The sequence below is a fragment of the Centropristis striata genome, chromosome 1, assembly GCF_030273125.1.
Source record: "Centropristis striata isolate RG_2023a ecotype Rhode Island chromosome 1, C.striata_1.0, whole genome shotgun sequence".
Classification (NCBI taxonomy): Eukaryota; Metazoa; Chordata; class Actinopteri; order Perciformes; family Serranidae; genus Centropristis; species Centropristis striata.
This window is the reverse complement of record NC_081517.1, coordinates 5,049,846-5,076,840: the sequence shown is the minus strand read 5'-3', so window position 1 is coordinate 5,076,840 and position 26,995 is coordinate 5,049,846. Positions and strand designations below refer to the sequence as shown.

The 26,995-nt window shown below is 38.3% G+C and overlaps 2 protein-coding genes across 2 annotated transcripts in view; both read right to left on the bottom strand.

Annotated features, from left to right (window-relative positions):
* Positions 1-3,424, bottom strand: part of rgs12b (regulator of G protein signaling 12b) — an 86,249-nt gene extending 82,825 nt beyond the window's left edge. The window contains 1 exon segment of the mRNA XM_059357211.1: positions 3,112-3,424. The gene's annotated coding sequence lies outside the window, so the exon portion shown is untranslated.
* Positions 3,425-10,756: 7,332 nt separating this feature from the next.
* The window catches only part of htt (huntingtin), a 66,533-nt gene continuing 50,294 nt past the window's right edge, over positions 10,757-26,995 (bottom strand). Inside the window, exons 55-67 of the mRNA XM_059357094.1 lie at positions 26,511-26,665; positions 26,285-26,424; positions 26,101-26,186; positions 24,746-24,876; positions 24,522-24,654; positions 23,703-23,858; positions 22,666-22,856; positions 21,152-21,266; positions 20,324-20,537; positions 16,450-16,669; positions 15,389-15,551; positions 12,693-12,853; positions 10,757-11,407 (exon numbers count right to left, since the gene is read on the bottom strand). Of these exons, the coding sequence (XP_059213077.1) occupies positions 11,194-11,407; positions 12,693-12,853; positions 15,389-15,551; positions 16,450-16,669; positions 20,324-20,537; positions 21,152-21,266; positions 22,666-22,856; positions 23,703-23,858; positions 24,522-24,654; positions 24,746-24,876; positions 26,101-26,186; positions 26,285-26,424; positions 26,511-26,665 (2,079 nt within the window). The 3' untranslated portion in view covers positions 10,757-11,193. The remainder of the gene's footprint in view (positions 11,408-12,692; positions 12,854-15,388; positions 15,552-16,449; positions 16,670-20,323; positions 20,538-21,151; positions 21,267-22,665; positions 22,857-23,702; positions 23,859-24,521; positions 24,655-24,745; positions 24,877-26,100; positions 26,187-26,284; positions 26,425-26,510; positions 26,666-26,995) is intronic.

Below are 26,995 nucleotides of genomic sequence, written 5' to 3'. Positions count from 1 at the left end.
CAGATTGTGGCGGTCAAAGTGGCAAAAAAATAAATTTGCAAAACTCAACAGCATGTCTTTTTGGAGAAATTATGTCCCCACCCATTACTCAAGATAATTTACAGAACTTGCTGTGAGAAGTTTAATGTAATACTACTTTCTTTCTATTAAACTACACCGATGACTTGATCACTGTGCAGAAGGAAGCACGCATCTATTCATGAACGAGAGGCTTGTGCTTGTGACAGTGCAAGATGTAAACATTAATGGCGCCCTCCTTGGCTAAACTGTAATGTTAATTAGGTATCAAACTACTCTTTTCTGCGTATTGATACAGTTGGCAGGTGTCGTTCGGTAGAAAGAAAATAGTCCCTACATGAAACCTCTTTCAACAAGTTGTTATATTTGGATAATTATAATACTGTGTAGAGTAAATGTAAATTTCCACCTTGCTGGTGATTTTGTAATCTTTTTCTCACAGTTTGGCTTTTCAGCTGTCATGTTTAGACTTGGTAACCTTTAGCTACATGCCTATGAGGACAACACACACTCAATCTCACACATTGTGTAGAACAACAGCTGTTGTTATTAGTGACTGGCCAATAGAATATAGAATAGAATAGAATCGGTGTCGATCCATCCATTCTCTGTACGGGGGCAGGCTTAGCTCAAGACGAATAAAATGTAAACTTTTATAGTGTTATGGCTCATTCTAACTGACTTCCTGCGAGAAAGATGTTATTCTGAGACCAGATCTGCATCATTTTACCTGTGACCAAAAATAAAGGCTTGCTTTATCTCCAGTATGTGTTTGCTTTTGGGCTTCCAATCTACGAACCAGAGTGATTATTTTTGTTCTGTGGATTATTTTAAGTAACTGGTTCATGAAAGGCAACATTTCTGCTTAGTTTTTTAAACTAATTATTACATTAGTGAAAGGAAATAACATGATTTTAGGGTTAAAAATACACTTTAATGTGTCAAAATAACACGATGTATGTTAAAAACGAATATTTGACACGCTTGGTGTTGTTTTATGACAAGACATAAGTGCACTTTTAACTCAAAATTGTGTTATTCCCTTTCACTTTGAGTGTTCAACACTATTAAGGAGTTAAAATATTAACACTTTTCAAAGTGAGTTCAAAGTGCTTTGTAACTCAGAATCCGTGAGAACTATATAAACTCAAAAAAAGTGTTAAATTTTACACTGTGAGTTGAATTAACACTCCCGATTTTGCTGTGTAGTTACATTAAATACAAGGCAAGGCATACATCTCATACAGCCGATATCCAACACTCAGCAACTCACACCAAAACAATCTAGATTGATAAAGAGCACTACAGCTAAGAGAAAGAAATCTGTATTCTCTGTTGTCTGTCTCTGTGGGTGGGGGTCACTATCTATGCATGCGTCATTTACTGTGTATGTAACCTCTCTAAGTGCATTTATAGATTAATCATGCAAGATGCTTTGCTACAATAATCATGTGCTAATATTGTTTTCAAACTATGATTCCTCTAAATACATTTAAACTATATAATACATTTACTCCATGTGCTTAAACTCCCTCTGCTCTACTTTATGTTTTATATTTTATTATTTGTTGCAAAATCTGTGTCTCCAATAACATCTCTGCAAGTCATATCAAGGCAGGAGTTTGTGTTTTGAAAGTTTTGTTAACAGGTCGGGTCACAGACATGATGTGTTGAGCAGAAAGATAACTGTCTTCTCTGCTTGGTGACATGACGTGTCCACGTATTGAATAAACTGACAAATCAGCAGATCAAAAGGAGGCAACTTCTGGAGAGATCAACCTACAGGTTTTAGTAAAACTTTTGTTAGGCTATAAATCAGGGTTTTAGGGAAAGTAGACTGGTCCAGGCTTCATGAACTGATCACCTTTTGTGTAATCGGGGAAGTGAAGATTGGACTCAGAGACTTTGTAATTGCACATTTCTTGACATATTGTAATAAAATGAAGTTAAACTGAGAACTTGGACGTCTCCTGCTCATCATTCCCCATCAAACGATCGGCACAGAGAAATAGGTGAGAAAATTTTGTGTTGGAGTCAGATAATTTAATTTTAAAGGTTTCCTCAGTGTATTTAATAAGAGTGACATGGGCGTGTCATAAACATGACATGGGATGTGTCATGAACATTAATGACACTTTGAAGTAACATTAATGCTCATGATACTTGTCATGTCATGTTTCTGACAGGCTTGTGTGACTCTTATGTAGACACCTTCAAAATAAAGTGTTACCACATCTTGCTTAAGTCACAAAGGCATGTTCAAAAAAAAAAGCCTAAGTCATTTATTTCTCTTAAGTTACATCATTTACACACAGTGTTATTACTATGCCAATAGCCATCCTTTGTTACATCCTTTTTGAGTGAAATGATCAATAAATGTCATATGTTACACTGTTGGTGAAGTTTTTTGTGTTTCCTGCAAAACTTGAAACATGAAACATGCTGTCTTACTGGTATATGTGGTTATATGGTGGCATAAGAGGTCAATATCAGTGGCAGTTCTACACAGGGGCCTACAGGGGCCACTGCCCCTGTGAAGAAGCCTTTGGCCCCTGCTGTGGCCCCTGTGTCAAATTAATAATGAAATTGTCAATGTATAACAATGAACAATGGAACAATTCTAACCTTTTTGTTGTTCAAACAATATCTCATTGCACACAAAAGGAACCCAGAATGTGTACATTGTATAATAGTTTAACTCTATGGAGTCTTATAGGGCTATTTTGTCCATTTTTTAGTCTTTGTAAGTCATTTTGTCATTTATGTGTCTTTTTTGTGTCTGTTTTAGTTATTTTGTGTCTTTTTTTGGTCATTTTGTGTCTTTTTTGGTCATTTTGTGTCTTTTTCAAGACATTCAAAGATTTTGAATGCTTAAATATCATCTTTGCCATTTTTTCATGTGCTAATGTGCCCCTCTGATTAAACACTGGCCCCTCCTTGGCCCCCACAGTAAAATTGGTCTAGAACCGCCACTGGTCAATATACTTATGAAATTATCCAAAAACGTCAAAGGAAAACATTATAATGCAATTATAGCAATATTCATAGTTATTATAGCATGTTAAGGGGAAAGGCCTGTAAAAACAGCCACACCTGTGCAGGGTGGAGTCAGTGCAGCTCTGTCCAATGAGTCAATGTGTTGAAACCAGAGGTGTTGTCACACCTGGCAGGCATGCAGGTAAAGTTAGTCAGAGCCAGACTCCAGCAGCTGGAGCTTCAGGTAACTTTTACTGGTAACTTATACATTCGCTTATTCGTTATTATTCGATTGCGTTGAGCAACTATTAGCTCATAACTCGTTTTAAACATTCGCTCAGAAACAGAAAAGAAAAAGTTGTAGTTGATGTTAGCTGACGCGTTAGCTTAGTTAGCTCCACATGCTAGTAAAGCTACTTGTTAGATGCCGTGCTCGCTTTTAAAACAAACTAACAACTGTGTGACGTTGACGTGCATGCTTTGTGTCCGTCAATTCACGAAAGTTACAAAAAAAAAAGTTTCTTGCCGTGACTTTTGCTGTTCAAAAGTGCATCCAAACCAACCAACCAACCAACCAACCAACCGTGCTTAAACCGTAGTCCCGCCCCCCGATTTCCACTTCTTTGGAATGTCGGTCTGTAACTATGGTAACCGCGGTGTACACAGACTTTTATATGCTGTCATTGGTTTCCCGGGTTGTCAGTCACACGGCGAACAAGTTATGTGGATAAATTGACAAAAAAGTTAGTTTGAGAAATCACAAATAAAAGTATCAACAGCCGCGTATTCCACATGTGTCAAAACTCTGCGTCACGAGAGCCGTTTGAGTCTGTAATTGTTGTTTTTACTGGGAGGATTATTGGAAAGCATGGTGCATGTATCGATCTGTGTTTTACCATCACGCAGCAAGAAAGCACACGACAACAGCTGAGTTGTAAAGCAGGGAGTCAAAGGTGGATGCAGGTTTAATGTTCTAAACTAAGATGTTTCTGTCTAGAGGGTTCTCTCTGCACAGATTGTAAAAAACGACTTACTTGTCGGTGCCGACGGTGATGCTGCTCGGGCTGTGTCCATAGTTTGGTCGCTAAGGGTTAGTTAGGTAAACTCAGAGACGATGGGTAAACAAAAGAAAAGGCTGCACCATCTGGCGAAGTAGCCTTAAGAGGAGGAGGAGGAGGAGGAGGACTGGAGGAGGAGAGGGAGGTGTGTTTAGAGTGGGCAGCGGTGGGGGGAAACCTCAAACTGGTTCAATCATGATGAAGAAAATCCATTTCAGAAGGTTTTTGGAGTTTATTAACCCTATAAAGCCAAGTGTATCATATTTGATACATATGTTTTTGAGACCCAGTGGTGGTTCTACACAGGGGCCTACAGGGGCCACTGCCCCTGTGAAGAAGTCCTTGGCCCCTGCTGTGGCCCCTGTGTCAAATTAATAATAAAATGATCAATTTATAACGATTAACAACGGAATTTTTTTTTACCTATTTTCTGTTCAAACAATATCTCATTGTACACAAAATGAACCCAGAATGTGTACATTGTATAATCGTTTGATTGTGCAATAAAAGTTTTCAAAATAAAAGAAAGTAATTGTGCACAAAAATTAGAAATGTCATTGTCGTACAAAAATAGTTGTTATTGTTAGTAAGTCTCATTGTTTCAATCAGTATATTTGTATCTTCCAAATATATTTAAATTAGATTTTTAAATAAGCTAAAACAAAGGGTTTGAATCCTTAAATATCATCTTTGCCATTTTTTAATGTGCCCCTCTGATTAAACACTGGCCCCTGCTTGGCCCCCACAGTAAAACTGGTCTAGAACCGCCACTGTTGAGACCTCTACATCATCAGTGTGATATTTTCTTTTCCTGAAAAACCTGATGAATACATAAATTGATGATTAAAAAAACTGAGCAACAAATTTCACAAAAATACCAGATTTAGCAAAAATGATTTGCTGGTTCCACTGGTGGATCTGTCATTGCTGCGTGAAATATTCATGTCAGCAGATGTATGATGTTGTTTTATATGGAAAAAAATATTTTGTATGTTTGAGGAAAATGTTAAAAGTAAAGTCAAAGTTTTATTTGGTTAAAAATATTGGGTTTTATGTGATTATGTTAGTTCAAGAAAAGCAAATTGGGTGCAACAAATTGCACAAAGAGATCAAACATGATCCAAATTAAATTCATATATGAAAATTGATATTGAATTTAAAAAAATGTTAGCGGTTAAACAAAAACTCCAGTTTTGAAAATTTAGAATTTTCTGGCAATTATTTCACGGTTCAGGCTTTATAGGGTTAACTACACTACAGGCCAAAAGTTTGGAAGCAAGATCAAATTTGTGCAAAAAAAGATCATTGTTTCATTGCTAGACTTTGCTACAAAATAAACGTGATTATTATATAAAGAGTCACTTGTTAGAACACATTTTTACTATAATTATCAGGTCGTTTTTATTGCTTAGACCAGGGATGGGCAACTTAAATGCTGCATGGGGCCACAATTTTTTATGGACACTACCACAGGGCCACATATAGGACCGTGCACTTCACCAGATATGATGAAACTGCAATTTTAAATATGTTTACAGTGCAGTAACTTAACATATTTCATGCTCAAATGCATGTATAACAGGATAAATAGGAATACAAAAGGTTTGAAGCAAATAAAAAATAACCACTTACTGTGATTTCTTTCTTTTTTTCAGTGTAAGAACAGCAGACCAACATTAATTGTAAGAAGTTATTTTGTGCATTTTACACAGAACTTTTAAGATTTCATGCTCAAATGCATGTAGTTTACTGAGGGCCACTTCAAGTGAGGGTGCGGGCCGTATGCGGGCCCCGGGCCTCCAGTTGCCCATCCCTGCTACAGGCCAAAAGTTTGGAAGCAAGATCAGATTTGTACAAAAAAAGATAATTGTCTTGGCTACAAAATAAACATGATTATTATATAAAGAGTCACTTATTAGAACAAATTTTACTCCAATTATCAGGTCTTTGGGTTTTTATTGCTTAGACTTTGTGTATCTTTCTTTCCTTAATGTATAAATCTGAACTCTTGTTTCTTCATTCATCTGCTTCAATTTTAGCCATTTCTGTGGTAGTTTGTCAGAGATATGAACAGTTGAGATTTATTGGGATTTCTGTATCCAAACTCTCAAAAGCCAAAGAGCTAAAGTGAATAATGCTAACTGTGATTTTTTTTTTTTTTTTTACCTTTGCACTAAAGTTGTGACTCTTCCAAATCTTCTCAACCCTAAAACTTATTTTCTTTTGTTAACATTTATTCAGCAATGGTCTGCTAACATCATACCTAAAGGTATAATTTTGTTGTATTATATATTACAATAAAGGCTATTCTAATCTATTCTTTTCTATTGTATTCTAAATGTATAGAATTGTTCTTCAGCAAGAAATCTGCATCTGATGTCAAGTATGTGTTTACATTTAATGTGAAAAGTGTTGTTTTTTACCTGGTTGTTAAAATGTTGCAATAAAAATTGCAATAAAAATTGCAATAAAAAAACTTCTAAAACATTGTTGGGATTAAGAGTGTCACCATATATGATACTGGTATTGATGATAACTGAGATATAAAAAAACAACAACAATGACAGCGATATCATGTAAATAATCCGATATTCTCATGTAAATAATCCAGCAACTCTAACACACAAACTGTGCAAGTGATTTTGTCCCAGTAGACTCTGTATTGATGGCAGATGTTGGACCTTGTGATTTTTAAAACCTGGTTTCCTTTTGACTATCCATGAATATAATTGTAATATTAATATCATTGTTCTTTTGCACGCTCTAGTAAAGATCTGGTTTCAGACTGTGGTGGAAACTTGTTTGCAAAGACAACAAATAAACCTCTGATGGGTTAAAGAACAATGTATTAAGTTAAACAGAACGTTCTGGAGAGAAATAGAGAATTTTACCTGATTACATACAGAGTCAAAGTTTTCTATTTCTATTTCTCCACCTCCCTACACTCATATTTAGTGTAAATCAATATCCAAAAAGGTATCAAACTCACATTAAACGAGAGAATTAAAGAGATTAATTTGGCTGATAACATTTTTTCTATAGATATTATGATAATATCCTTATCATAAATCCTTTCATGTAGTGAAAATCTGATATCATGGAGCCCTAGTTAGGATTTTCTTTGTCCCGCTTCATGTGGTTAATGATATGTAAAGTGCCATGCTTAGTGTAACTCAGATGACACAGTAAACCCTTTATAAAGTTTAGCCATTAAAAGCATTTGCCATCATGATTTCAGCTCAGTGCTCCATGAACCATATGGCATCTGTCTGCTAATCCTGTTAATACCTTTTAATCAGGAACTGCCCATCTTAATGGCTGCTGTAAAACAAGAGCAACATATGTTTTAATACTGCATGGACTATAAAAGGGAATTACAGCCTGGCTGAGAAAAGGAAATTGTACAAAATGTGATAACTTCATCAAGTCAGAGGTCAAAGTTAGTTTGAGAACAGGCATCAAATTAAATATTCAAAAGATCTTTAACCCTCTGGAGTCTCCAAAAGCACCAAATCCAGACTTCTTCATCACATCCAGACTAGAAAACAAAGCAGCGTGGAGCCCTACTGTAAATTTACCTCTAAAGTTCTGGCTGTAAACTCCATGAGGCCAGTTTCAGTTTGATGATGATATACCAAGTAAAACTGGAGACAAGCTCAAATATATTTAGTATAAAATGATAGAACTGGATGGAACCCTCTTATATGTTATATTTGCAACATTTCAAATTCTTTGAGCATGATAGTGTTTTGAAAGTAAAAAAAAAAAGATTCAAAATCACATTTTATGTTGGACTAAAGGACTAAAAAAAGACACAAAATGACCCAAAGTGACCAAAAAGACCCAAAATTACCAAAAAAGGCAAAATGAGAAGACAGAATGACCAAAAAAACTCCACAGAAGACACAAAATGATTAAAAAAAAACCCCCACAAATGACCAATAAAGACACAAAGACACAAAATGACCAAAAAAAGACACAAAATGACCCAAAGTGACCAAAAAGACACAAAATCACCCAAAGTGACCAAAAAGACACAAAATTACCAAAAAGGCAAAATGAGAAGACAGAATGACCAAAAAAACTCCACAGAAGACACAAAATGACAACAAAAAAATCCCACAAATGACCAATAAAGACACAAAATGACTTACAAAGACATGAAAAGGATTCAAAAATGGACAAAATAGCCCAAGAATCATGCATCTTCTCTCAGCTTTAATATTTCATGCCTGTCTAACATGAGTTGGCCAGCAGAGAGAACACTAATAGTTGTATCGCCTCAGGTGGATCATAAAATACTTTCTACTAGTTGAGCTAAATTTACAACTTTCCTCAAGGAAAGTTCTACCATTCACAAAGATCACACCAGTTTAACATCTTTAAATAATTTATTCATTTCTACAACAGACCATATGCAGGGATTAATCTCTTTAAAATATTACAATGAACTGAAATACACAATCTCTTCATTTTTTTACAGGCAGTCGTAAAAGAAAAGAAAAAGATGTGAAGGACCGTCCACGGTCCTGTTGAGGGTCCAGACATAAAGGAGAATCACATAATCTGCAGTCTGTTCTTCTATCACCACCTTAACAATCTGAATGAATCGGCTGTGGCAGGCGGTCACCAAACTATTATCTAGAAAGACGAGGGGAGAGGTATTTTTTAAAAGCCAAGCACCAACATGCTAATTGCAGAGAGAGTTGACATTATGGAGCATGAAGAACTTGGCGGAGAAATTGAATCGTAGTGATTTTTCAGCTTTTTTCATTAGACCAAAAACAGTATTATCTTCTGAGGGGAAGCATGTTAAATCAGTTGAACATCCTCCACGCCCATCTCCCAAAACCACAAAAGATTTCTGGGTAATCCCATTACCCCCTGCAGGGGTCCCCAGTCAGTCTTTTGCTCTTCTTATATCTGGGGAAGATACTTGAAGACAAGCTGAAAAGAACATTCTCTCTCTTTATCCTGCTTATGAATGATTTCCTTTAAGAGGACAAGTAGTGCAGAAAAAATCCCCCATTTCTCCTCGTCACACAAACCCAAATGGACTTTGAAGAGTGTTGATCTTCTGCGAAATCACGACTCATTTCATCTACTTCAGCGAGGCCTCACAATGGAATTTTAATGACAGCTGCATACGACTCAGTCATTTATTGTGTGTATACAATATTTGAACATGTTCAAAAGGAAGCATTGCTGTGAGGGATGGAGAGTGGTGACATATCGAGCAATACAAATCACTGATGTTACTTTTATGTACTGTAGGACTCGTTGCATATCGAGAAAGCGCCTAACAACATGAGGAACTTCAAGTTTTTAAGTGCTAGGTGTGTTTAATATTCTGCACAGAATGATGAAATATTTATTTAATCTTTAAACAGAGACAAAACAATATTTAAAGCTCAACAAAAACAAACACAGAAAAACTCCCGCTGTCTGTCACGTGGCATCACAAACGCTACCTCATCTGTTTGATTTGTCAAAGCTGCTGTTGGTCGCGAAGGTTTACAAGGCTCCCTTTGGATTGTGTTGCATCTCTTCCACACAACAGTCACGTCAACCGCACCCACAGGAATACAGTATTAAAGACTACGCAAGAAAATAGCAGTAATGCTAAGCATGCTTTCAAGCTTTCAGTGTACAGGACATACATATATTCAGTCTTTATCTAAGGCAAGTGTATGTACAGAGTAACGCTCCCAGGCAACTCGAGGTCAAGTCTTCAATAAAATACTATCGGCTCAGAGCTTCTTCTGCATTCTGCTGAGTCAGCCATTCTTCTCATCGTGTGTTTGTGTGTTAAGACAGGAAAGAAAATGACATCCACATTATCTTACCGTCTATTTTAAGATCTCTCGTCTTTACACGGTTCTTGTTGTATCATGCACCATGGCTTTCATATTACTTTACAATTACTTTTTTTCAAATTACTTCAACAACAAAAGTCACATCTTACATCCTGAGAATCAAAAAGGACAGGAAATGGACAGGTGGAATCATTCAGGTGCATGGGGAGCTCATCAGACTTGAATGTATTTATTTATTTATTTATTTAAAAAGGACTAGACTGATATAAGCAATATGATAAAAATCATAAGAGGAAATGCTTCTCCCCTCCAGCTACTGGTTAAAAAGAAATCACTGCTATTTTGGTATTTTTCTTGCTTGATAAAACTGTTGGTATTATGGGCCCTTGCAGTTAAAAGTATGTATAATTCTGAAAATGCATAATGTTTCATTGATTATACTTTCCAGTATATACCTGTCTAGTTCTTTGTCCACTCAATATAACATCCAGAACAGGCCACTGCACAGACACAAATTGTAGCATTTCGCTTGTTCTGCAGTGACAAATCACGACATCCATCCCCTGCTTCTCTTAGTCATTGGAAAAAAATAACTATGGCTATTAGTGATCGCTCTTACACATAAAATATTTTACGTACGTGTGTCAGACGATGACCACAAGTAACTTAAATATAAAAAAAGGTCTTCAAAGATACCAATTAATGACAACATTAAGCAGGTACTTCTGACTCGTGTCAGCCCATTGTCAGTGTCCAGACCAGACCTTTAGCACTCTTTAACAAAACGCACTGAAAAATAGATGCATTGAAACTTTAAATATAGTAAATACTTTGCATTTTCTATTTGTTTTTCTATATTTTACTTTACTGACATCACAATATTCCTCACAGAAAATAAACAAATCCAATTTTGTGTTTGATTAGTTTTTTTTTTTTACGTTTTTAATCAAGGTGCTGGGTAGGAGGTGTTCAAGGTGCTGTCATTCGCCTCGAGGAATGATCTGTGGGGGTTCTGCAGCCAGCGTCCTTCACAATTAACATACATCCTAAAAGTCACACGGTTTCAGGTCTCCTCTTGGTTTTTCCTTCTGCTCGGTCCACTGAAGTCGTCGTGTCAGTAGTTCTACTCGTGTCACATGAGCGTAAAGGAGGGAAAGGGCTGAGGCTACAGTAGATTTTTCTAATGAAACATTCTGTTCTTCCCCTCCATCGCAACTCAACAGGGATGTGTACACTGAAATCTAATTTCTCGCCCTACCACATTTCTCACTCTAATCCACTTTCCTCTCTGTGCCTCTCTGCGTGTCCGTCTCAGTCTGCTGCCCTCAGAGTGACGTGTCCTGGTGGATTGACTGCAGGCAGCCCAGCAGCTGGTAATAAGGGCTGCCCGGCGACGCCACCGTCTCAAAGACGGACTGGAAAGCCCTGCGGTCCAGCTCCTCGTCAATCTGGTGGCGGTAGAAGTCCATGGCCACCAGGCAGAACAGGTTGACGTCCACCACCTCGCTGGAGCCCATCCTGCTGATGACGTGTGGCAGTCTGAGAGGGGGGGTTAAAGATAACAGACCACACACACACATTCACTTTCCTGCTATATCCACACATTTTTTTTTTGTTTGTTTTGTTTAGTCTCTTTTTTACCTTTGTCAATTCTGTATTTTATTGCACTTTTATGTGAAGCACTTTGGTTCGGCTCAGCCGTCTGTAAATGCGCTATATAAATAAATTTGACTTGACATACATCTCAAAAAAATAGAATATCATGAAAAAGTTCAATATTTTTTGTCAATTATTTCAGAAAGTGAAACTCAAATTATATAGTTTCATTACACACAGTGGAATATTTCAAGCCTGTTTTTCTTGTAATTTTGATGATTCTGGCTTAAAGATGATGAAAACACAAAACTCAGTGTCTCAGAAAATTAGAATATTACATAATGGACCTGCACTTATAGAGCTTTTCTAGTCGGGAATTCATTCTCACACCGATGAACGCAGCATCGGGAGCAGTTTGGGGTATCTCAGTATCTTGCTTAAGGATACTTCCACATGTAGGCTGCCATGGTCAGGGATCGAACCACCAACCAGCCGATCTACCGACTGAGCCACAGCCAATTATAAACACAAATGTCAGGCTTCTGAAAAGTCTGTTCATTTCTCTCCATCAATACTTGGTTGGGCTCCTTTTGAATCATGAATTACTGCATTAATACTTGGTGTCATGGAGGAGATCAGCCTACAGCACCATGTTGCTTTTATAGCAGCCTTCAGCTCATCTGGTGTCTCTCACCTTCCTCTTGACAACAGCCCATAGACTCCTATGGGCTTCAGGTCAGCCCAGTAACACCATGGTCACTGAAGCAGCTTTTGGTACCTTTGCCAGTGCGGGCAGGTGCCAAGTCCTGCTGGAAAATGAAAGCAGCATCTCCAAAGAGCTTGTGGAAGCATGAAGACTCTAAAATGTCCTGCTAGATGGCTGCTATGTTGACTGTGGACTTCAGAAAACACAGTGGACCAACAGCAGCAGAGGACATGGCCCCAAACTACCACTGACCCAGGACCATCATATTCAACTTCTGATCAATATTCTAATTTTCTGAGACACTGAGTTTTATGTTTTCATTATCTCTAAGCCAGAATCATCAAAATTACAAGAAAAACAGGCTTGAAATATTTCACTCTACATGTAATGAATCTATATAATGTATGAGTTTCACTTTCTGAAATGACTGAACTTTTTCATGATATTCTAATTTTTTGAGATGTACCTGTACATGATCTGAAGCCGATAAACTTGTTGTATCTATATATAGTGTAAGGATACAGGGCTGAGATCCACTGGGAGGTGGAAGCAGAGACAAAGAAACAGGAGAGGCTCCACATGGCCATGGCCACCGGTGTCCTCTGGGTGAAGTTGGATAAGGACAGCAGCACCCAGTCTCTCACCATAGAAGACTGGCCGGTGGCGTGGAGTGTCTGGAACACCTGGGAGTGGGTGCAGAGCAGAGGGAGAGGCAGAGTTCAATTAGACAGAGACAAATAGATTGACAAGATTACTTAAAGATCTATCCAAATTAGATCTAGGCATAATGTGCTTCACCTGAAGGTAGAAAACAAATTCTTAGAAAAGCAGCCCATTAACTTGGGTTTGTTTTTAAGGTCTGGCAACAATAAATGTGTATTTTCATGTTTTCTGGAAGCTAAAAAATGTATAGCCTGCGCATGGAAAAGGGATCAACCTTGTACTACTTCACAGTGGCTAACAGGGATGTCTTTCTACTATACTTGGCTTTAGAAAAGATAAGCTACACCATGAAAAACAAACTTGACAAGAAAATCTGGAAGGTTTTCTGTAATTTCCTTGAGAAAAATGATATTGAAGTAGATGGCTGGAATGATGAGCTGAAGATTTATTTATCTTTTCATTTTATTTTGATTTAGTATACACATTTAGAGCTTTACGGACAGGTATATGTATCTGTGTATATATATAGATATATGTATGCATTTACTTATTTTTCATTTATTTATTTTGTGGTTAAAAATGTATTTTTTAATTTCTCTTCTCCCTTTCCCCAGTTATTTATTAATTTTATTTTTTATCATCATTATCGTTTATTATTATTTATCTTGTATGTGCCTTCTTGTTCTATGTTGTTCACCGTTTGTAAATTAACAAAAGTGCAATAAACATAGGTGTTTAAAAAAGGTGTATTTTCTGAGAACAGACATCATTTCAGGTACATGGTACAGCTATGTGGCAGTTAAAAACTTCTTGTCATCTTATGGCTTTTCCTCAAGCTTAATGGAAAACGTCATGAGGTCAGAGAAAGATAAAGTAAAATTCATAAAAACTTCTCACTGCACTTATGCTCGCTGGTGTTAATGTTGGGGTCTGCTGTGGTGAAACTACAATGTTGTGAAGATGAACCACTAAAAGTGCATCTTTGCTATATAACCTGGACCACCTGGCCAAAAATCTTACTGCTGCTGTTGTCATTTCTGCTAAATTACCACCCAAAAGTGGTTTTAAGACCTCAAAAGAAATGGCTCCCAAGATCTGGTTTTGCAAAGCATCACAACATATAAATGTTTAAGGATAACTTCCATTTTTATATAAGCATGACTGAATCATGCCGCTTTATATTTTTCCAATTCCAAATTCTACTCTGACAGCACCGATCTCTTTTATAGTTTATTTTAAATCCCTGGCAACAGGTGGAATGCCCCGTCTTTGCTCCAGCTTGATGTTGTCTTGACAACTTATTGTCTGATTGGACAACAAAAGCGCTGGCTGTAGCAGTCAAAACACAAGCACCAAGTAACAACAGAGACTGGACTTCATTGAAATTCTCAAATGCTCCTCGCAAGAAGAAAACTCTGCAACATTTGTGGTCAAACATTACAAATCAATTAAATATAATCAGATCCAATTTGGCCCTTCATCTACAGAATATTTTAACTTTTCATTTTTTTAATCTGATTATTGCTCAGTGTATGTGGCAGATCACCCTGCCTATAACACAAACTAGCATCATTAATCATAAGTGTGCAGTTAAGAGAAGCCTGGCATCTTCTAATTGTGGCCTGGTGGGTGCACACACTAGAGTTAAAGTATGAAATAGTGGCTCATTAACATTTACACAGTTTATGTACATTTGTTGTCTGTTACGCAGTACTTCCTGGTTGGTTGCAAGGACCCGAGGACAGTGAATGCTGCCCTTTTATTTGCCTGTGTGGAATGTGGGACATAATTGGGCTAAGCCAATGTTTCTTTTATTCCTCCTTGTTTCAGGGCTTATTGGTTGAAGTATTTGTGTAGAATATGTATCACCATGTTGATATAAGCCTGAGATATTTGGGTGATGATGTCCAATGTACTCATGTCAACATTTAAACATGAATTTATATTTAATGGCCTGGAATGGTCTGTTCCAGAGTAGGGTTGTCAGAAGTATTGATATTCAAAAAAGTATCGATGCTAAAACGTATCCGGATACGATACTCATTTTCAAAATTATCGATAGTCCCAGAATGAAGTAGAGAAAAGTCGACCTGCAACCAAACAGCAACACACACAGCCGAAAATATTGTTCTAATTGTTATTGTTTATTGTATTTATTTATATATTTATTGCACTACCTCAGACTTGAAGCTTGTTATCATAGTTGCAGTTTCTTTTTGCACAACTGTTTTTATTATAAATATTTAACCTGTGGTTCTGTTAATTTCTACATGTTGCATTTTTCTTGTTAATAAGATTATTTGTTAAATTTTGGGGTCTTTGTTTTTATCCTTGTGCTATCGAAAATGGTATGGAGTATCAAATATTTTCCTGAGTATCGGTATCGAGTTGAAAATTGTAGTATCGTGACAACCCTACTCCAGAGGGAGGAGCTTAGACTTTATATTGGGAGTTTTTTGCTCCCTTATGGTAGTTGCTGGGGGACTGCTGCGCTGCATTAATAAATGCATTAACATGGCTGGGTGATTTCTACATTAGTGTGCCTTGCTGCTGACCTTGTAGACGACAGTTGCCATGAATTGTGGGTAAGGTTGCTGGTTGGACAGGAACTCTCCGATGACCTTATTCATGACGTCCTGTGGTGGGAAGAAGTCATCCAAGAACTGGGGCAGAATCCTGGACACCACCCGAGCCTCGCTGGGTAAACCTTTCCGGATCCTACCAAAACCCAAATAGCAAAATTATGATGGGAAACTCCTGCGGTTTGTCAGAATGTAGGTCAGCGGCCACCTATTTTGGAAAACAAACCCGTCGAGGTAAAAGATGAACGAGAAAAGCTGCAATTTCAAGAGTTATGCTTTTTTCTGAAATCAAAATGCAAGGTTCATACACTTTGAGTGGTCAAATTCAAGCACTTTAAAAGGTCCATTTTCAAGCTTTTCCAGGACCTTACAACGGTTTTAAGTTGCATGTTTTAGATGAGTACTTACATGCTAAAAGGGGTAATTTCACTCAACCATACCAACAGCGAAGGTTTTACACTTTTAACCAAAAGTACAGTTTGCTAATCTCAATATTCAATTTATTATTTTTTTCATTGAACATGTGATTATCTATAGTCAGATTGCACGAGAAATACAGTAAGAATTTCAAGCACTTTATCCAAAATCCAAGCACTTTTCAAACCTTGAAAATACATTAAAATGTAAGCATTTTCAAGAAAATACATTAAAATTTAAGGATTTTCAAGGATTTCAAGCACCCGTACGAACCCTGAAAATGAATTATGGAGGAGGCGGTGGGACAATAAGATAATGAAAAATATCTAATTTGTTGTTGGGAATGTAACCTACAGTAAGAATACTCACCACAGTTTAATTTTTTTTTTTTCTCTTCATTTTATTTGTTTTTGTTATTTATTTTTTGTTATCTACCTTTATTTAATTCTTCATTTGTTTTGGTCCTTTTCAGTATTATTGATATTTTGATTATTATTTCCATTGCTGCCATATGTTTGTGAAGTTTTGGTTGTTGGATGTTGTTATATTAACACAAAAACCAATAAATATATGTTTTAAAAAAAAAAAAAAAGGAGGGTGTGTGTGTGTGTGTGTACCTGTCGAAGAGCACAGAGACCCTCTCCATGGCAACAATGATGGACTCACTGTCGGGGGCCTGAGGGTCAGAGTGGGCGGGGCGGCTGGCAGGGCTGGCTTTCTCCTTGCCTGAGGAGAAACCAACATGACCTGCCGTGACGCCCACCGCCTCTGCTACGGCAGAGCCAGAGTCAACCTGACCTCTAACCCCTGTCACGTCAGAACCCGACGCAAGCACCGCTGAGAGGAGGAGAGGGGGGAGTGGGGGTGGCACCGGTTGAACCAGTGGGGGAGAGGTTAGAGTGGGGACACTGATATCACAAGATTCAGATCAGAATTTAGTCCACCTCAAACAGAAAAATGGCAAAATTCTGGGAGCTACCTTCAGTCAAATGGCCTTCTTAAGAAGTAGGTTTTGTGTAAGTGACTGGTGCTTAAAGTATTAGGAGAGATTTTCAATGCCATGTTTCCTGGGTACATTACATACGAGATTATCCTCTCCTGTGACCTGAATGTGCTTTAGTTTGCTCTGCACATAAAGAGAGGTATGCCTAAAGTTAGAAATCAGTGAACCAGCTTTTACTCAAAAGGACTTGCTGGCTAGCTCTTGGAAACAGGGAAGGCTTATTTAGCCAGTGAGCATATGGACGACAATACGCTAAGGGTTGCTAGAGTTAGTAAGGGGCGACGTAGGGGTTAGAGGTAGGGTATATCAGAGGTATGTACAGAATACATGTATCACATGCAGGAAGCAAGCAAGCGTTTCTTTAATGCTTTCACAGGCATCTAAAAAGGGTTGGAGCTTTTTTTTTTTTTTTAAAAGATCCAGTAACACTTTAGATGAGGGAACATATTCAACATTAATAAGTTGCTTATTAGCATGCAAATAAGTAACATATTGGCTCTTAATTAGTCAATATTAAGTAGTTATTAATGCCTTATTCTGCATGGCCTTATTATACAACCAGTAAGACATTAACTAAGGGATTCCCTTCAATAACCTCAGAATTATTGCTTATTAGTAGTAAGTAAGGAAGTTGTTGTATATGAGTTATGATCTTAATATGCTTTACTTTGTATGGACTTTATAAGTCTCTACATAGCGGTGAACGAAACCATCGAAACGGCAAATAGCCACCTTCTCTCTTTTGGATGAGGATTGGTAGATTATAATGTCAATCATTACTCTATAAAGTGGGTCACTGGTAGACTAATATTGGTGCAAAGTGACCCACTTTGTAGAGTAATAATTGACATTACAATCTACCAATCCTCATCCAAAATAAGGCAATAATAACTACTTAATATTAAGAGACAATATGTTACTTATTTGCATGCTAATAAGCAACTAATCAATGTTGACTATGTGTTCCCTAATCTAAAGTGTTACCTAAGATCCGTTTGCTGTAAAAACCATTTGATAAATGTACATCACTATTATTATTCATCATCGTTCACAGTAAGTATATGTAGGTATACTTTCCATTCCCCCGCACACTGAAAGTGTAAGTACTTACCTGTACCTTACTAATAAAGTAATTTATGATGGACCATCTCAAATCAAATCTGTGCTCTGTCCATGCTTTCAAATACTAAATAGTCTGGATTTGTTATGTGTAAAAAAACCCCCCAAAAAACAACACATAAATATAGGCTCACACAAATGTAAGCAAACACTGTAAGCTCCATGCAATGGGGACATGCACGGCCAGGCGTAAGCTAGTGAGTTAGTATTTCAGTAGGTTTTAGAGAAAGCAATAGGTTCCTACTGAATGTTATTCTTAGAATTGCCCCAGTTCTACCCCCTAAGCCAGGCATGTCCAAACTATTCCACAAAGGGCCGTGTGGCTGCAGGTTTTCATTTCAACCAAGCAAAAGCACACAGTTTGACCAATCAACTGTCTGAAGACTGAGATCAGTTGATTAACTGAGTCAAGTCTGGTGTGCTGCTGCTTGGTTGGAACGAAAACCTGCAGCCACACGGCCCTTTGTGGAATAGTTTGGACATGCCTGCCCTAAGCTTTGTTTTAGAGTGAACCTCAGCAACAACTAGTACTCATCAAAAGCCAAGAAGGGAACATTATCCTTCACATGGTGTAACTGTTGTCCTATGTTTCAGCTGTTACGATAATGAAGGCAAGGGAGGAGGGGTCACTCTGCAGCAGAGACACTACATACTGTACATACTATCAGGAAAGAAGAGGTCAAGGATGAGAGGATGGGTAAGAAATGGGATGTATCCTCATTAACCATGTTTAAATGCACAACATATTCTTTTTTTCTGGCCCTTTATCCTGAAAAATACTTCCTAGTATGCTGTTTACATGTTAACTCATCGACTCCTGAAGCATTTTCATTAGCCATGTAGTTTCTCACTGAAACATGGTAAAGTAAAATCTGAATTTTGCTTTTTTTGTCTCAAAATAGGATTTTTTCAAAGTTTTCAGACGGTGGCAGACTTGTTGAATCGTGCAAACAGAGCCGACCTCTTTCATTACTTTAACCATGTTCTTGGAAAAAAAAAAAGTTGGTTATATTTGCACAAATCCAAAACCCATTATATTCTTAAAAATTTTTTTAAGTATGCGTTTCTCCTTCCAACCAGAAACGTGGGCTGTGCAAGGCTGTGGTAGAGATGCATCCCCAAAAACAAACTGTTTGTGTATCAAACCACAGCAAAGCACCGAATCACCATAAGTAGGAAGTGCGTTGCAAACTGATGTATAGAGCACATTTAGAATGTGATCTATACAAGTCCAAAAATGCTGCTAAAACCCAAAAAATATCAGCACATACCACACGTCTGAATCAGAAAGTGCTACATTTGGAATAAATCCTTAATCCGAATATCCAAACAGAATATGCTGTTAACATGGTATCAAGCATGTAAACACGGTCACTGAGTCTGATGGAGTACTGACATCAGTTCAACTTGTAATGAAGTCACGAAGTCAGGCGGCTTAGCTAAATAAAGGGGACACGCTGGACAAAAGCACCAGATTTTTTCCACGTGCTCTCTATCACTATAGGTTTCAATTTTTGGTAGGAGCCACTTCATCAAGATGGCCGATCCAAGATGGCACCCATATAAAGTTTATGAGAACCAATACATCTTACAAGCCAATTAGAAGGTCAATCTTGGTGTCAAAATCTACATTTTCTGGGTCAAGGAATCATTTAAAGCTACTGAGAATATCACTAGATGATTATTTGATCAAATAGAAATGTTCATTTTCACCCAGACTGGTAGGCAACTCGCTTCAAGTGCTGCAGCAGGGAATCCTGAGATGAAAATGTTTGGAATCTAATAATTATGTAAATACATGGCCAAAATGAACATATCTATTTGATCATCTAGTGATATTCTCAGTAGCTTTAAATTATTCTTTGACCCAGGAAATGTATATTTTGACACCAAGATTGACCTTCTAAGTGGCTTAGAAGATTTATTGGTTCTCATAGACTTTATATGGCTGCCATCTCCGATCCACAATCTTGATGAAGTGGCTCCTATCAAAAATTGTGATAGAGAGCCTATAGTGATAACCTATAGTGATAGAGAGCACGTGGAAAAAATTTGGTGCTTTTGTCCGACGTGTCCCCTTTCTTCCCAAATCTGGGAAGATCCTAAGCCGCCTGACTAATGGTTAAACTTGAAGGTTTACAATGCCACAGCCAGGTTAACTGATGATGATGATGGTAATCTACTACTACTGTGAGTGCCTATGCAGGTGAGTTAGCCAGCTAGTTCAACTCCATGAGTGTGCAGTGGATTGAGAAGGTCACAACAGTAATGGAAGCACCAGTCCTTAAACAGTCCATGCTGGTGTTTGAGCCTGAATGCAGGATGTCACATAGCCTCTGTGGTAGCTGAGTGCTGTTAGAGCTTCTTACCGGTGTACATGCAGGTGAGCATGAGGCCCAGCGCCGCCATGGCTCTGTGTGGCGACGGCATGTTGACTCTGTCCACGCTCAGTTTGACCAGCGCTTCTCCGTCCACACGGGACAGTTGCTCCGACAGCAGGAGGCGCTCCAGGCCGCGCAGCACGCAGTGATAGATGACGGAGGGGGTGGAGTCCTCGCTGGCTGACACCATCACGCCACACAGCTGGAGGACAGGAGATACAGCAGGATAGAGACGAGGAGACATTTTTACAAAAAAATAGGAGACATCAAATCAATCAATATCCTTTATTAAACCAGGTAAAATACATTGAGATTAAAATCTCTTTTTCAAGAACGACCTGGCCAAGAAGGCAGCACCACGATAAAATAAGAACAATCAACCACAATTCTCATACACCACATTCAACATCAATTAAAGTACATACAAGATCAGGGACAAGACTATATGAAGATTGAAATGAGTACAGTTAAAAATGAAATAAATTAACTGGTGACAGATGAATGAATAAACCCGGCCGTTATCAGAAAATAGTTTTACAAACAATTGCATTGACCAAGAGAACTATCTTCTCGGTCCTTCAGGATTCCTTTGAATGAACCGAAGAGGTGCAACAGCAGCACATCTCAACTCATTTGATGCCAAATCCATCATGAATGTTAAAATTCAAAAGTTCCACTAATGCATAAAAAACCCCAATACATGAACTGATTTATTAGGAAAATCTAACTCAAAACAGTGTATTGCATCATTACAGAAAGATACAAAAATCCATTGTCAGTTTGTTCCTTCACACATCAAAAACACAGATTGTTTACCTGTATGATTCCTGCCATAAACTCAGCTCCTACATCCAGAGGGTAGTTCTCCATCATGTAGAAGGCCACCGCGCACATTACCAACACATGCTGCTGGTTATGTAGGTTCACACAGCTGCAGCATAGAGAGAGGAGACAGAGTGAGTAGAATGAATCAAAGAATATAATATAAGAATGGGCCGATTGCTTGGCCTCCTTTGACAGCTTCACATTGGATGCTGTGCTTCGTTGGGGCCTAAGTAATACACCAGCCATGACATAGTTGTCTACTAACAATGGTAGAAAATATGCATCAGTGCATTTTTTGCATCATTCTGTAAAGTAACATTGCTGATGCCTGAAATGTTTGAGTTTGCTACAATGTGCGTCTCATCTGTTCCTGAATGTTTGTACACAAACTGTATTAAAACAAGTGGATGAAGCCACTGTAATGTCACCCATTGGTTTGTGCACAACCGTTTTAAAGCATTGAGTTTGCAGTTTTTGCCGTTGCCATCTTGTTTTTTAGGAGCAAGAAGTGACAATATTTTGAAGAGAGGGCAGCACCAGCTTGCTAATCAAGGTGCAAAAGTGAACAGTCAACTAGAGTGTCAGAACAGAACATGACATTTTAGGTAACAATATTGTAACAATTAACTTCAATGAACTGAAAAACACTAAAAGTTTTTAAGATTTTTAAGTTTTAGATGAAAAAACAAGCAAACCGCCCTGAAGCAAACCCTGCTTCATCATTTATTTTACTCTAAATGGGACGGTAATTTACAAAATGATCATGCTGCATTGAAGACTTGAAACCAACAATTGAGAACAAACCAATTTGGAAAATGTTCACACTGTTTGGCAGTAAAACAGGATCTGTGGGAGTGTGTTAAGAGGGAACCCTTATTGACTAAGAGCTGGCACTCAACACTTGGGTCCTCATACATACACCTGCCAAGTGTGAAGTTGATCGGATGAACAGTCGTCGAGAAAATTGAAGGACGGACAGAGATGTCTTTCATTTTGAACAGAAGGAAAGGCCAGAAGTTATTTCTTTGAAATGTAAAGGGCAGCACCTAGAGACCAAGTAGTGCACTGCACTCGTGGTCTCACTAGAGTCTGTGCTGGCTTTAGTCTTTTAGTCTTGATAGAATAGAATAGCCTTTATTGTCATTGTATATATACACAACGAAATTGGAGTGCAACTCCCATTGGTGCAAATAAGAAAATTAAAATATATATATATATGTACATGGTAAAAATAAAAATAAAAATAGAATAAATAAAATAAAATCATTTTTTTACATGGGCTATGCTTAAAAATGTGTCCTCAGATATTGTTCAGTTCATTGTTCGGATCAAAGAAATGCGCCTGCTGCAGGTAAATCATATTGTAATCTGCACTCACTCATATCAGGATAAAAACAGACGGGGCATTTACTACTGGAGACTCTTTCACGATCAGCTCATTAGATAATAACACGAGGGGAGTGTCTGTGTGTTTTAGACACAGAGAGAATGAGAGCTGTACTCACTGAGCGATGGCCCTGAGGTTGGACAGCAGGTACTCGGAGACGGTGGGGATGAGTTGTTTGGCCGTGTCATCCAGCAGGTCACACTCCAACACATACAGCACTCCATGCAGAGCCCCCATACGGCTCGGCAGGTGGGTGCTACGCAGGGTCGTCTCCAACAGGCGACACACAGGCTCCGCTATTGCTTTGTCCTAAACATGTACATAGAATTTCAGATTGTGATTGGTCGTACTAGTGTACCATTGTCTCCAATAGGGTTGTCAAAAGTATCGATACTCAAAAAAGTATCAATACTAAAACGTATCCGGATATGATACTCATTTCTCGTTTCAAACTTACCTATTACTGATGTTATAGTGGCCAGTGGCTCGCATTAATGTTATTATACTGTGTTATTATTAGCCATCAGCCGCAGCTAGCAATTAAAGGCAGACGTCACGTTAATGATTATAAGCAACGTAAATAAATAAATAAATCAGGCACGTAGTATGCCCATATTACGTTAATTGACACAGTGTCAGTATACAAAAGCATAGAGTTAATAGGTTTACTAAAATGTTGGTGACTGAAAAGTGTTATTTTCTCTCTTGAAGTCCCAGAATGAAGCAGAGAAAAGTCGACCTTCAACCAAACAGCAACACACACAGCGACTCTACCTCTTTATCAAGCTTGCCTAATATTGTGCACTGCATACAACCTCAAAATATTGTTCCAATTGTTATTGTATTTATTTATTTTTTGCACTACCTCAGACCTGAAGCTTGTTATCATAGTTGCAGTTTCTTTTTGCACAACTGTTTTATTATAAATATTTAACCTGTGGTTCAGTTAATTTTTACATGTTGCATTTTTCTTGTTGATAAAAATATTTCTGTTAAATTTTGGGGTCTTTGTTTTTATCCTTGTGCTATCGAAAATGGTATCGAGTATTGAATATTTTCCTGAGTATCGGTATCGAGTTGAAAATTTTAGTATGGTGACAACCCTAGTCTCCAAACGGCCATCCTAGGTTCCCCACCACACAGACATACACTCACCATGCCCAGCACAGCAGCAGCCTTGCAGATGGCAGGCACCAGGTATTGATTGAGGATCTCGTCTTCGGGCGGGTGGAGCTTCTGGAGCTCCATCAGGGTGGAGAACATCATGTCAAACTGGTTCCTCTCTGTGAACAGGTCCGACACTGCCAGCAGCTAGAGGGGAAAGATAGTGGAGGAAGTTAGAGCAGCTATTCTCAACCTTGGGGTCCCAACCCCAATTGGGGTCACGAGATGATTTCTGGGGGTCGCCAAATCATTTTGGAAGTCAGCAGTCTTTTTTTTTTGTGTGTTTTTTTTCTAGTCAATTAGGGGTTTTTTTTTGTCATTTTGTGTCTTTTTTGATCATGTTGTGTCTTTTTTGATCATTTTGTGGTCAATTTGATTCTTTTTTGGGTAATTTTGTGTCTTTTCTGACAAATCCCAAAGTAGCAAGTTATTACTTTCCAAGGAGTCTCTGGCTTGAAGCTGACTGCTATAAGTTTAAAGGTCCATTCTGACCTCCTGAGTGTGTAACAAAGGACAGAGAGATGTTTTAGTTCTCTGCTTCATTATTTGTCCAAAATTCGTTGTATCAACTGAGTTTGTCTGATCTGAACTGTGAGATTCTGTTCAGTGAGCGGGGGTTGAGAACTACTAGGTTAGAGGACAGCTGAGATTATTTGGGTCATGGGCCCACTTCTGTTGGATCCACTCAAGCATTTATACTTTTCCCAGAACACACAAGTCTTTATTATCTAGTTTCCAGGGTGAGGACATCTAGGGTCTTTGTCTACTATTTTCAAAAGAACTTGAAAGATCTAAAACACGGTAGCTCACCGATCGGACCACTTCACTGACGAGGATGGTGGGGGTCCTCCTGTTACTCGGGGAGCCGGGGATCAGCCACTGGCTGTAGAGCTCCAGAAGAAACTGGGAACATGAATGAATGTCGACGCCTGCACGATGCTTCCTGAAAGCATAGAGGCACCGATCAGTTGAGCATCATTGTTTTTGTGCATGTGTTAAAGAAATGTGAGTACCTAGAGTTATATCTGACTGACCTGGAGTTGATGGGAGATATGGGTGGGGAGGTGGGTGCTGGAGTGTCTGCTTCATCTTCTTCATCCTCACCCCATTCTTCCTCTCTCAGTGGAGTGATGTTGTTACCTAGCCATACGGAGTGGATGGACACCTGGAGAGAAAAGAAAAATGAATTTGTGCCTCTGAAAATCTATTAAATTTTCTTACTTGAGTCTATTCCTCTTCCATATGTTCCAGACATGCTTTAATAGAGTGGTTACATCGGTTACATTTCTCAAAAGCTAAATTAGCAAGAATATTTCCAAATGTAGACCCATTATGCGACAGATGGGCAAGACCAGAACATATGATACGGGGTCTGTTTACAAAACTTGTTCCTTTTTGGTCATCCCTTTTTTGAAGTCATCTCTGAGGCCTATGTTCATAATATCCCACCCTCTCCCTTAGTGCCATTTCTAGTTGGCTTTCTGATCCAACAGGTTCTGTTCCCCCTGCTCATTTACAGAGGGTCTTGTATGTGATTGTTTCATATGATACGTGGAAAATCACAAATGAAGTGTTAAAATTAGGGCCAGGACTTTAACGAGTTAATTAAGATTAATTACACAAAAATGAACATGTTAAAAAAATTGACGCATTTTAATCAGACTTATTTTTGCACCGCGGAAAGTTTCTCACTGGATGAGTTTCAGGCGGACCGATTATACTGGAGCACCAACTAGCGTTCATGAATTCAGACAACAACAAACCACAGTGAACATGAAGGAAGAAGCTGATGAGACCTTTGGTTGGCCCCGTGGATGATGGGACATTTAGTTACTAAAAACCAATGGATGGAAGCGTCGATAAGAGCATGGTTGTGTTGCTATGCAACAAGGAATTCACATATCACCGCAGCACATCCAGCCTCAAGTATCACCTCAATGCTAAACATATAGCAGCTAGCGGCTAGTGTGGTAGCTAGCGTGGATTGTGTTTTACTTCAAAAACCAAAGTATTCTAGTTTACAGAAGGTCTACCTACCTATAGGCTACCTGGATTTATGAAATGTACTATATTTCTAAATATGTTATTGCTACACTTAATGGCAAAAATGTCACTGGTCTGTTGGACTTGAACAAAAATAAACAATATTTTTGTTGCTTAAGCTTATGTATTCAGTCATTATTCAATGGTATACTAAAAATCCATGTGAAAAAAATGACTTCTCACTGTTCTCAGGTCAAATATTTATATGCGATTAATTTTGATTAATTAATTACAAAGCCTCTAATTAATTAGATTTTTTTTTTAAATCGAGTCCCGGCCCTAGTTAAAATCTAAAGAATAAAATCTATGAAATTTAAGCTTCTTTTTCACCCTTTGAATCTCTTACCTGTCCCAGTTTGTAGTCCATGTTGCCCATCTCCCTCTCTGTGTTGATCTGAAGCAGCAGCTTCTCATGGCTGATCAGTGTGCCTGCTGAAAAAACAACAACATTAAACCAGACATTAGAGTGATAAGTGTAAGTTTAGCAGCTGTGGGTAGAGAGAGACTTTGTAATGGGGATTAAGTGTTACCAGCTGAGGCTGCTGACAGCGAGGGGACAGGGTCCCAGGCGTGGTACGGGTGGTGCGTATGGACGTTGTCTCTCTTCGACACAAGAGCCTGAATCTCTCTCTCCACTTCACCTCTGATCACTGCAAGTTTCCGTCCAAACCTGTGCACACAATATACACAAAATAAACATGATTGCTTTTTGTGTTTCTTATCTACAGTGTAAATAGAAAACGGCTGCTCAGCTACCGTGTTTCCAGAGCTTTGAGGCTCTTGTTGCGCGGCTGCTGTTCCAGACAGCTGACTGCAGGGTTGCCAGCAGTGGGCAGGGTCATGGCACTCAGCACCAGGCTGGTGATGGCCTGCACCGCTAACACATTCAACTGGGTCCGCTCCAAGTCCTCCTAGAGACAAAAGGACAAAGAAAACATTGAGCCAGATGTTGGAAGACGGAGAGAGGGAACTGAAAGATACAGAATTGTTTCCCCGCAATTTCTTCCACTGTGTGTAAATTCAGCATGTGAGCACTAAATAAATACACATGCTTTGTGTTTCATGACACCTCCAATCTAATCCACTTTATTTATATAGCACAATTTTAGCAAACACAAGGTTTCCAAAGTGCTGTACAAACAATAGATAACACAATACAAAGAGATGTAGTAACAGTAAAAATGCAATAAGATAAAATTAAAAATGGGATAAAAATAAATTAAATAAAATGTACTGCCCGC